At 45.1% G+C, this 12,535-nt stretch overlaps 1 protein-coding gene across 3 annotated transcripts in view; it reads right to left on the minus strand.

Moving 5' to 3' along the window:
* RALBP1 (ralA binding protein 1) overlaps positions 1 to 12,535 on the minus strand; it is a 200,906-nt gene that overhangs the window by 73,577 nt on the left and 114,794 nt on the right. For all 3 annotated transcript variants that reach the window (XM_063923471.1, XM_063923472.1, XM_063923469.1), the window contains exon 2: positions 10,803 to 11,107. In XM_063923471.1, coding sequence (XP_063779541.1) covers positions 10,803 to 11,046 — 244 coding nt within the window. In that variant the 5' untranslated portion in view covers positions 11,047 to 11,107. The remainder of the gene's footprint in view (positions 1 to 10,802; positions 11,108 to 12,535) is intronic.

A 12,535-nucleotide genomic window follows, 5' to 3' on the forward strand; every position in this document is an offset into this window, starting at 1 on the left:
CACTAGGACGTCAGAGAAAATGTGGTAAGTATCCTTTTACTGGATAGAAGATGTGGCAGGGGGACATTGATGTCAGCAAGGGAAACAGAAAAGACAGAAAGCTTCGCAGTGAGATAAGCAGTGTAGCGGATTCCCTGAATTCTCTGGATTCATATAGCTTAACACTTATGGGTCAATCCAATTAGCTGCAATATCATCGCAGCTGCAAATCGTCACAACAAGGGCCGCACTTTACGGCAGGCCGAATTCGCACAAAACTGCTCGCCACCCCATAGATGTATGAGCAGTTTTGTGCAAATTGGGACTGATTCGAGGCCGCGAAGGGTGTGAGACTGTTTAAAGGCCGTTGCAACGGCACTTCACACCCATCAGGCTAACTGGATTGACCCCTAAATTGTAACAAGACCACAAACCTATGCATTGCTAGAGCATGTTACTGCGGAACAGATCACTCTCCAGCTATATATGTAGCAAGACATATGTTGTTCAGGCAGTAATGTGTCTACACACACACCTAGTGCTTATTACCATTAGTTGTCAACCTAACCTCTAAAGCAGTTGTTCTCAACCACGGTCCTCAAGTACCCCCAACAGTTCATGTTTTCCAGGTCTCCTCACAGGATTGCAAGTGAAATAATTAGCTCCACCTGTGGGTCTTTTAAAATGTGTCAGTAAGTAATGAATACACCTGTTCAACTGCTCGGCGACCTGGAAAACATGAACTGTTGGGGGTACTTGAGGACCGAGGTTGAGAACCACTGCTCTAAAGTAACACCAACAGGTCATGTATTAAAGATTTCTGTACATGGAAACAGGTGGGATAATTACTGATGCAGCAACATCGAAAACTCACCTGAGCACGATTAAAGAAATTCACAAAGTATGACCTGCTGCTGGCAATTGAGAACCCCAATATTCTACATAAATAAAACCATTGCAAGAACACAAATCCCATTTGATGTGTTAAAATATGAAGGGAGAAAGTCAACCAGATTTTGTGCATTGTGTATTTTGTATGAGTTTTAAATATGTTTAACATAAAAAAATAAAGTACCTTTTAACAATCGTAATGCAGAATGACCGCTTATCTTACATTTGCCTGTAAATACCCAGCATTGTTTTAGGTCTCAGAAATTTTCCAAATATAAAATAAGAATTTACTCACCGGTAATTCTATTTCTCGTAGTCCGTAGTGGATGCTGGGAACTCCGTAAGGACCATGGGGAATAGCGGGCTCCGAAGGAGGCTGGGCACTCTAGAAAGATTTATGACTACCTGGTGTGCACTGGCTCCTCCCACTATGACCCTCCTCCAAGCCTCAGTTAGGACACTGTGCCCGGACGAGCTGACATAATAAGGAAGGATTTAGAATCCCGGGTAAGACTCTTACCAGCCACACCAATCACACCGTACAACTCGTGATACTATATCCAGTTTTACAGTATGAAAACAACTGAGCCTCTCAACAGATGGCTCAACAATAACCCTTTAGTTAACAATAACTATTTACAAGTATTGCAGACAATCCGCACTTGGGATGGGCGCCCAGCATCCACTACGGACTACGAGAAATAGAATTACCGGTGAGTAAATTCTTATTTTCTCTGACGTCCTAGTGGATGCTGGGAACTCCGTAAGGACCATGGGGATTATACCAAAGCTCCCAAACGGGCGGGAGAGTGCGGATGACTCTGCAGCACCGAATGAGAGAACTCCAGGTCCTCCTCAGCCAGGGTATCAAATTTGTAGAATTTTGCAAACGTGTTTGCCCCTGACCAAGTAGCTGCTCGGCAAAGTTGTAAAGCCGAGACCCCTCGGGCAGCCGCCCGAGATGAGCCCACCTTCCTTGTGGAATGGGCATTCACAGATTTTGGCTGTGGCAGGCCTGCCACAGAATGTGCAAGCTGAATTGTACTACAAATCCAGCGAGCAATAGACTGCTTAGAAGCAGGAGCACCCAGCTTGTTGGGTGCATACAGGATAAACAGCGAGTCAGATTTTCTGACTCCAGCCGCCCTGGAAACATATTTTCAGGGCCCTGACAACGTCTAGCAACTTGGAGTCCTCCAAATCCTTAGTAGCCGCAGGCACCACAATAGGCTGGTTCAGGTGAAACGCTGACACCACCTTAGGGAGAAATTGGGGACGAGTCCTCAATTCTGCTCTATCCATATGGAAAATCAGATAAGGGCTTTTACATGATAAAGCCGCCAATTCTGACACTCGCCTGGCTGAAGCCAAGGCCAATAACATGACCACTTTCCACGTGAGATATTTCAGATCCACGGTTTTTAGTGGCTCAAACCAATGTGATTTTAAGAAACTCAACATCACGTTGAGATCCCAAGGTGCCACAGGAGGCACAAATGGGGGCTGAATATGCAGCACTCCTTTCACAAATGTCTGAACTTCAGGTACTGACGCTAGTTCTTTTTGAAAGAAAATCGACAGAGCCGAGATCTGTACTTTAATGGAGCCTAGTTTTAGGCCCATATTCACTCCTGCTTGCAGGAAATGCAGAAATCGACCTAGTTTAAAATTCCTCTGTTGGGGCCTTTTTGGCCTCGCACCATGCAACATATTTCCGCCATATGCGGTGATAATGCTTTGCCGTAACATCTTTCCTGGCCTTAATAAGCGTAGGAATGACTTCTTCCGGAATACCCTTTTACTTTAGGATCCGGTGTTCAACCGCCATGCCGTCAAACGCAGCCGCGGTAAGTCTTGGAACAGACAGGGCCCCTGCTGTAGCAGGTCCTGTCTGAGCGGTAGAGGCCACGGGTCCTCTGAGAGCATCTCTTGAAGTTCCGGGTACCACGCTCGTCTTGGCCAATCCGGAACCACGAGAATGGTGTTTACTCCTCTCTTTCTTATTATTCTCAATACCTTTGGTATGAGAGGCAGAGGAGGGAACACATAAACCGACTGGTACACCCACGGTGTCACTAGAGCGTCCACAGCTACCGCCTGAGGGTCCCTTGACCTGGCGCAATATCTTTTTAACTTTTTGTTGAGGCGGGACGCCATCATGTCCACCTGTGGTTTTTCCCAACGGTTTACCAGCATCTGGAAGACTTCTGGATGAAGTCCCCACTCTCCCGGGTGGAGGTCGTGTCTGCTGAGGAAGTCTGCTTCCCGGTTGTCCACTCCCGGAATGAACACTGCTGACAGTGCTAGTACATGATTCTCCGCCCATCGGAGAATTCTTGTGGCTTCTGCCATCGCCATCCTGCTTCTTGTGCCGCCCTGTCGATTTACATGGGCGACTGCCGTGATGTTGTCTGACTGGATCAGCACCGGCTGGTGTAGAAGCAGGGATTTTGCTTGACTTAGGGCATTGTAGATGGCCCTTAGTTCCAGAATATTTATGTGAAGGGAAGTCTCCTGACTCGACCATAGTCCTTGGAAGTTTCTTCCCTGTGTGACTGCCCCCCAGCCTCGAAGGCTGGCATCCGTGGTCACCAGGACCCAGTCCTGTATGCCGAACCTGCGGCCCTCTAGAAGATGGGCACTCTGCAGCCACCACAGTAGAGACACCCTGGTTCTTGGAGACAAGGTTATCAAGCGATGCATCTGAAGATGCGATCCGGACCACTGGTCCAACAGGTCCCACTGAAAGATTCTGGCATGGAACCTGCCGAAGGGAATTGCTTCGTAAGAAGCCACCATCTTTCCCAGGACCCGCGTGCAGCGATGCACTGATACCTGTTTTGGTTTCAGGAGGTCTCTGACTAGAGATGACAACTCCCTGGCTTTCTCCTCCGGGAGAAACACTTTTTTCTGGACTGTATCCAGAATCATACCCAGGAACAGTAGCCGTGTCGTCGGAACCAGCTGTGACTTCGGGATATTCAGAATCCAGCCGTGCTGGTGCAGCACCTCCTGAGATAGTGCTACTCCCACCAACAACTGTTCCTTGGACCTCGCTTTTATTAGGAGATCGTCCAAGTACGGGATAATTAAAACTCCCTTTTTTCAAAGGAGTATCATCATTTCCGCCATCACCTTGCTTGGTAAATACCCTTGGTACCGTGGACAGTCCAAACGGCAGCGTCTGGAATTGGTAATGGCAATCCTGTACCACAAATCTAAGGTACTCCTGGTGAGGATGGTAAATGGGGACATGCAAGTAAGCATCCTTGATGTCCAGGGATACCATGTAATCCCCCTCTTCCAGGCTCGCAATAACCGCCCTGAGCGATTCCATCTTGAACTTGAATTTTTTTATGTATGTGTTCAAGGATTTCAAATTTAAAATGGGTCTCACCGAACCGTCCGGTTTCGGTACCACAAATAGTGTGGAATAGTAACCCCGGCCTTGTTGAAGTAGGAGTACCTTGATTATCACCTGCTGGGAATACAGCTTGTGAATTGCCGCTAGCACCGCCTCCCTGTCTGAGGGAGCAATCGGCAAGGCAGATTTTAGGAACCGGTGGGGTGGAGACGCCTCGAATTCCAGTTTGTACCCCTGAGATACTATTTGAAGGATCCAGGGATCCACCTGTGAGCGAGCCCACTGATCGCTGAAATTCTTGAGGCGGCCCCCCACCGTACCAGGCTCCGCCTGTGGAGCCCCACCGTCATGCGGCGGACTTGGCAGAAGAAGCGGGGGAGGACTTTTGCTCCTGGGAACCTGCTGTTTGTTGCAGCCTTTTTCCCCTACCTCTGCCTCTGGATAGAAAAGACCCGCCTTTTCCACGCCTGTTTTTCTGGGTCCGAAAGGACTGAACCTGATAAAACGGCGCCTTCTTAGGCTGTGAGGGGACATGGGGTAAAAATGCTGACTTCCCAGACGTTGCTGTGGAAACGAGGTCCGAGAGACCATCCCCAAATAACTCCTCACCCTTATATGGCAACACTTCCATGTGCCTTTTAGAATCTGCATCTCCTGTCCACTGGCGAGTCCATAAGCCTCTCCTAGCAGGACAATGCACTAACTTTAGATGCCAGTCGGCAGATTTCCCTCTGTGCATCTCTCATATATAAGACTGAGTCTTTTATATGGTCTATGGTTAACAGGATCGTGTCTCTGTCTAATGTGTCAATATTTTCTGACAGTTTATCTGACCACGCAGCGGCAGCACTGCACATCCAAGCTGACGCAATAGCTGGCCTAAGTATAATGCCTGAGTGTGTATATACAGACTTCAGGATCGCCTCCTGCTTTCTATCAGCAGGTTCCTTGAGGGCGGCCGTATCCGGAGACGGTAGTGCCACCTTTTTAGACAAACGTGTGAGCGCTTTATCCACCCTAGGAGGTGTTTCCCAACGTGACCTATCCTCTGGCGGGAAAGGGAACGCCATTAGTACCTTCTTAGGAATTACCAATTTTTTATCAGGGAAAGCCCACGCTTCTTCACACACTTCATTTAATTCATCTGATGGGGGAAAAACTACGGGTAGTTTTTTCTCCCCAAACATAATACCCTTTTTAGTGGTACCTGTATTTATATCAGAAATGTGTAACACCTCTTTCATTGCCTCAATCATGCAGTGAATGGCCTTAGTGGGCATCAGATTAGACTCATCGTCGTCGACACTGGTGTCAGTATCAGTGTCGACATCTGGGTCTGCGGTCTGAGGTAGCGGGCGTTTTAGAGCCCCTGATGACCTGTGCGACGCCTGGGCAGGCACGAGCTGAGAAGTCGGCTGTCCCACATTTGGCATGTCGTCAAATTTCTTATGTAAGGAGTCTATACGTGCACTCATTTCTTTCCATAAGCTCAACCACTCAGGTGTCTGCCCCACAGGGGGTGACATCCCTTCTAAAGGCATCTGCTCCGTCTCCACATCATTATCCTCATCAAACATGTCGACACAGCCGTACCGACACACCGCACACACACAAGGAATGCTCCAACAGAGGACAGGACCCACAAAAGCCCTTTGGGGGGACAGAGTGAGAGTATGCCAGCACACACCAGAGCGCTATATAATGCAGGGACTAACTGAGTTATGTCCCCTATAGCTGCTTTTTCTATATAATTTATACAGCGCCTAAATTTAGTGCCCCCCCTCTCTTTTTTTACCCTTTTCTGTAGTGTAGACTGCAGGGGAGAGCCAGGGAGCTTCCTTCCAGTGGATCTGTGAAGGAGAAATGGCGCCAGTGTGCTGCAGGAGATAGCTCCGCCCCTTTTCCGCGGCCTATTCTCCCGCTTTTTTCTGGATTCTGGCAGGGGTATTTTCCACATATATAGCCTCTAGGGCTATATATTGTGGTATTTTTGCCAGCCAAGGTGTTATAATTGCTTCTCAGGCCGCCCCCCCCCCCCAGCGCCCTGCACCCTCAGTGACCGGAGTGTGAAGTGTGTGTGAGGAGCAATGGCGCACAGCTGCAGTGCTGTGCGCTACCTTGGAGAAGACTGATGTCTTCTGCCGCCGATTTTCCGGACCTCTTCTTGCTTCTGGCTCTGTAAGGGGGACGGCGGCGCGGCTCCGGGACCGAACACCAAGGACTGGGCCTGCGGTCGATCCCTCTGGAGCTAATGGTGTCCAGTAGCCTAAGAAGCCCAATCCGGCTGCAAGCAGGCAAGTTCGCTTCTTCTCCCCTTAGTCCCTCGCTGCAGTGAGCCTGTTGCCAGCAGGTCTCACTGAAAATAAAAAACCTAAGTCTATCTTTCTTTCTAAGAGCTCAGGAGAGCCCCTAGTGTGCATCCAACCTCGGCCGGGCACAAAATCTAACGGAGGCTTGGAGGAGGGTCATAGTGGGAGGAGCCAGTGCACACCAGGTAGTCATAAATCTTTCTAGAGTGCCCAGCCTCCTTCGGAGCCCGCTATTCCCCATGGTCCTTACGGAGTTCCCAGCATCCACTAGGACGTCAGAGAAAATATGTTGGCACTATTGTCCCAAGTAATGAATCAGTCATTAGAAATGAGAGTCAGTAGCCTGTAAGCAGAGACTACACCCCGACTGTACCTGCTATTAGTGTCAGCTGTAATTATTGTTTAGTACATGCAGTTCTACAGTTGCACAAGTCTCAATAAAAGCGTCAGCATTTCCCATAATGTGTAGCCTACATTAAAGCAGTAGGATACAGAATATCACATTGCATAGAGAGATCGTAGCAAAATGGGGAGTTTTGGGATACTCATCTGTAAATGTGGGTGAAGATTTTCAAAACAAAAGAAAACCAAAACAAAAGCAACCTTGGAAAAATGCAAATGACAGTAAAACAGTGCGGCTATAATGGTTACACACCCGCTTATCCGCTTCCTCCTCTCCATTTGAATTCACTGTGTGCTTCAGACAGAAGGCAATGGGTTTATAACATTAGTGACAGTAAGTAAACAAGAGGGACCTCTCTTAAACTGGGCATATGCTACACAATTATCTGGCTGGTTGAAGTGAAAATCTGGTAATGGATTAGAGAAAATGACAATCGCACATTTGCTCCAAAACACTGGAAAACAGACAAAACCTGCTGTTCAGACAGATTGGTGAAATCCAGTGTTAGGGAGCAAATGGTCGATTGTCATTTGCTCTCATCTATTACCAGATTTTCATTGCAACTAGCCAGCTCTGGCAGATCATCTGCCAGATAATTGTACAGTCTTTGCCCAGCTTAATGGTGCCCATACACTTGTGCGATACGACGTGACATCGCACCAGCAGTTCAGGTGCGATGAAATCGCACCTGAACTGCCAAAGTGATTACCATGCAATCATGCATGGTAATCACGTGATGGGCACGTCACCACCGAGTGGGAGCGGCCCAGTGGGTTCCCATCGCGCATCGCAGTGCAATATATCGCATACGTTTTTTTTAAAAACACATGCAATCGCACTGCGATGCGCTAAAGTGCAGCACTTACTATCTTGCGACGCAATATTCGACCGGCATGCACGCGCATCGCACCGCATGGTGCTCAAAATGTGCGTACAATCATGCAATTTATCGTACAGATGCGATCGAAATCGAAGGATTCTATGCCATATTGTATAAGCGTATGTGCTACATTATTCTTACATTAAAATGTGAAGCAAAGATACAGGCAAAAAATGACTTTTCAGACTTGCAACTCAAAATATACATGCAAACATGCATGTATCTCAGGAATATTCAGCCTAATATCTAGCATATAGATGTGTCCAAAGCAAAGATATGCCAGTTATCACCAACTTATCCCTGGAGTATAGGTGGCTGAGCTCCACAGCACAGACGCTGTCTGAAATGGCTTGGCATAGGGAAGACGCTGATAATGGCTTCTATGGGGGGAATGTAACAGGGTGTGAGAATCAGAAAGTGAAAGATTTTAGGAGAATTCTGTTTTTTTTTTTTTTTTAACGTGGCAATCATTTACATGGCAAAATCAACCTGGTTTTGCCATGTAAATGATTGACAATTCAAAAAAAAAAAAACAGGAGAATTCTCCCAAATTGTCTCACTTTCTGATTCTCACACCCTATTACATACCCCCCTATATTTTTCAATCGGGTAAATATATGAAGCAGTGATAAGAGTGGAGAAGTGAGCCAGTGAAGAAGTTGCCCACGGCAACCAATCAGCTGCTCTGTATAATTTTTATAGTATGCAAATTATAAATGTTACTTCAATGCTGATTGGTTGCCATGGGCAACTTCTCCACTCTTATCACGGCTTCATGCATTTACCCCAATGTGAGCATAAAGACAAATGCTTAAGAAAACAAAAGGATATATAATATATACAGTCACCATGAGATTCATAAATAACATAAGTCTGGGCCACAACAGGTGGACAGTGCCTAAAGCTTTCCTGTTACAGTGGAAACCAGTAGTAGGCAAGACATGCTGGTCACATCATAGCAGCGAAACACTCAGTGTATAATCCCGCATCATAGTGAGGACTACTATAAATCTGTCCAGCACTCGAGTGTCTATGGGAATATGGTCAGTCGCTGAATAGTGCTGGAGCTTTTCCCATTATCTCTGGGTGGTGCGTACATTGGGTCTCTAAAATCACTCATTCAGTACAGTAATATAGTTTAAGTGAATAATATACTGAGATGAAAGGGTCAAAAAAATACTCACTGAAACACCCTCACACTACACTATTATACAATTCTGTCTTTTAGTACACTAAAAATGTTGATATAAGAGTTATATAAATGGCTGTGTTTACAAGATTATTCTTTAGTAAAATCTTTGTGCTATCTTTGTAATCCAACAAGAAATAAAGGGAGAAATTAAATTGTGGGCAAACGGATTTGCTCAGTCAAATTAGCGCAACACCTGCCGCAAAAGTAGAATCTCACTCAAAGGTATTCGGTATCGCATAGGGATGGGGCATGTTTGAGCGAAAGGGGTGCGACTCGGGCTGCTGTTACCTGCATTTAAACGCCACGGCAATCAGCCCCTTTTGCCCACCACTGAATTCAGCCCAAAGTCCTAAAACCATGAAGTGCAGCACAAAAGTCCAGATCTGAGCTCTGATATGGACTGACTGTGTGCACAATGTAACATGAGGGTCAACAGGCACATATCAGCCACATCCAATCTCCAAGCTGAGTAGTCCCATTGTACATTTAGGTTTTACTCACCACTGGAATACAGTAAGACGGAACACAGCAGATTTTATTTTTATAATAAAATGGACCACAAGGACATTTCAGTAACTTGCATTTCAATAATAATATTAATAATAAAATATAAAGCCTGTATCTGTTAGGGTATTATTTACTTATGTATACTACTCTAGTACACTTTTGGAGTTAGAGGTCCCACAGTTTTTCACATAATTTTTTCACATATCATTCCACTCTTCCCCTTTAGAGACTCCAGGCCATCACAAATTTGCAACAGGCTTATGGGTATAAGCGGCACTTGCTGTACTCTATTCGGGTGTGGACACACCCATCTGTACCTTTAGGTGTAACGGGCTGCAAGTACAACACAAGTGATCTCTATACACAAATGCTAGTTTAGCTCATGCATGGAGCTGCAAAGTGTATTTTTACATAGCCCAAATGGCTTTAAATCCAACTCTACATGGGCCAAATGTGAAGACATTACAGTGATAATGCAATGATATCCTCCTTAAGGTGCAAACGGTATACAGAGATTTTCAGTTACAAGATGTGCTAATGTGGGTGGTTTCTATAGAGACTTATGGTGTGTACACACGGTGAGATATATATTCTTACGATTTTGACTATATAGTCAAAATCGTAAGAAAAGTTAGCGCAGATCGCAAGGTGAAAGTCACCTTGTGATCCCAATTTGATGATGATGCGCGGTCGGCATCGCAAGCCTAGATAGACTGTGCAGGCAAGTCAATTTTGACTATCTTGTGGAAAAGATAGTCAAAATTGACACTTAGTCAGTATCGCAAGCACAGTCATTATGTGCTTGCAATGCCGACCTAGCCCCTGTCGCATAGTGAGAATCGGGCTTAGCCCGAATCTCACAGTTTGTATGCACCTTTACTTTCAGTCAGGAGCAGGTACTTTTAGAAAACAAAATGTAAGAAGTGATGGCTCCTCACCAAGAAAATCTTGTTACATTCACACGGAAATGAAGCGCTCTATAAAGAACTGGGATGTTAGCATTATTGGTCAAATATCACAAACATATGTTTTGTCAATTCAAATCTCAACAGTATAAAGTATCTTGTAATATATTAATTTAAAATATAAACTAATATATTCAATCATTCTAGCATCACGAGACACTATTGTACTTGAACCTAGGTCATAGTCAACAATGAGCATTTATCTGGCTTTCTACTGTAAATCCAATTTCTAAAATATGAAATATTTCTATATCCTGTAAAGTTCTTGTTGTACTGTGGTGGCCAGAATGTTTACAGAAATATAGGACTCACTTCTTTTCTCTTTTTTCTTAAACTTTCCTTTCTTCTTTCCATGGTCTTTCTCATCATCAGATACTATATCAGGAGGCTCATGAAGGATGTCGTGAGGTGGCGAGGGCTCTCCAGTGCGGTACAGGCCAGGGAACTTAGTAGGGCTGATTTCTTCAGAGCTAGGTGTACGAGTCAGTCCTCCACCATGCTCAGCCCTGCGATGTTCGCTGGGGCTACTGGTGGGAGGGAGAAAGCACTCCGTCATTCTGTTCACAGCAACCTACTGCAGGAACTGAGCCCAGATCGCTGTTACCTGTCCATGGTACCTAGAAAAAACAAAGAGCAACATCACTGCAATAAATTATGCTGGAAAAAAATTAAACACTCTTATTTTGAGCATATTAAAATTCCATCCTACTGATTTTCAGTTGGAGATTAGAGGTAGAGAGTGGCATTTTGTAAAGCGCTATTGTTTCCACATATCAATGTTTTTTTTATACAAATCCTATCCTGCTGAATATAAAAATGGAAATACAGTTGACATTGGTTATTTGAGCCAAAGAGGGAATTCAATTGTTTAGCACTGCCACAGCTCCCAACTAAAAATGCCTGGAGAACTTCAATTGTTTGTGCCAAAGGGTGTGATTTCCACAGATACCCATTATTTCTGCTTGCATCCTGCTGAGATGACCAGCAGAAATCCATCTAAAGTCAGGTTTTTGGGTGCTGAAACTCAGCATGTCCATTAGCTTGCCCTGGTTTAGTGACATGCGCGATAAACAGTGGGTGCCCATCAGCAAAACAATTGCAAGAGTGGTGCTCATAACTTATGGCGACCAAAATACAACTGAAACTATCTAAACTAAGATACGTAATCCCTATTAATTTATTACATATCCAGCTGATCGCTAGACATAGCCATAGTATTTCTTACCAAGTCCTCATGTCACTGGTTAGATGAGCAAACTGCACTGAAATATATTTCTTGTTACCTCCCCACAACTACCTTTTTTTGTTTCTTGCTGGTTTAAGTATCAGATATATAGTTTTAAAGGCACTATGGCCCAGATGTATCAAATGGAGAGAGATAAATTGCATGGTGATAAAGTACCAACCAATCAGCTCCTGTCATTTTTCAAACACAGCCTGTTACATGACAGATACTTTATAACTCTGCAATTTATCACTCTCCACGGCTTGATAAATCTGGACTATTATCCCTAATCAAATAAACATAACAGATGTTCTTATTGGAGAAGTTCAAATGGGTAATGCTGGGCATACTCAGACAGACAGACATTTTATCTGCCACTGCCAGTATCCGGGACATACAATGTGAGATCTGTTCGATATTTTCAGATTGGTCAGAATCAGAATCAGCTTTATTGGCCAGGTATACTTGCATATACTAGGAATTTGTTTTCGGTTTGCTATACAACAGCCAAGTAGGTAACAGATAAGCAGATGTGGCGTGCAAGTAAGGTCATACAGATTATACCGTAGGGACACAAGTAAGTTACATATACGTCTAGTCAGTCAATTGTCAGGAGTTCAGCAGGTGGACCGCTTGGGGAAAGAAACTTTCTCCGGCAGGGTCCACAGGTTATCCATAGGATAACAATGGGATATGATAAAGGGACAGCGGATTTGCACCAATCGGTCAAAGCTTTTCTGCCTCCCAGCATGCAACGGGCCCGTCCATATATCCCAGCCTCCTGGCTCAGGCAAATCAGTTTTTTGTTTGGTGCGGCAGG

This window comes from Pseudophryne corroboree, chromosome 5 (genome assembly GCF_028390025.1).
Source record: "Pseudophryne corroboree isolate aPseCor3 chromosome 5, aPseCor3.hap2, whole genome shotgun sequence".
NCBI lineage: Eukaryota > Metazoa > Chordata > Amphibia > Anura > Myobatrachidae > Pseudophryne > Pseudophryne corroboree.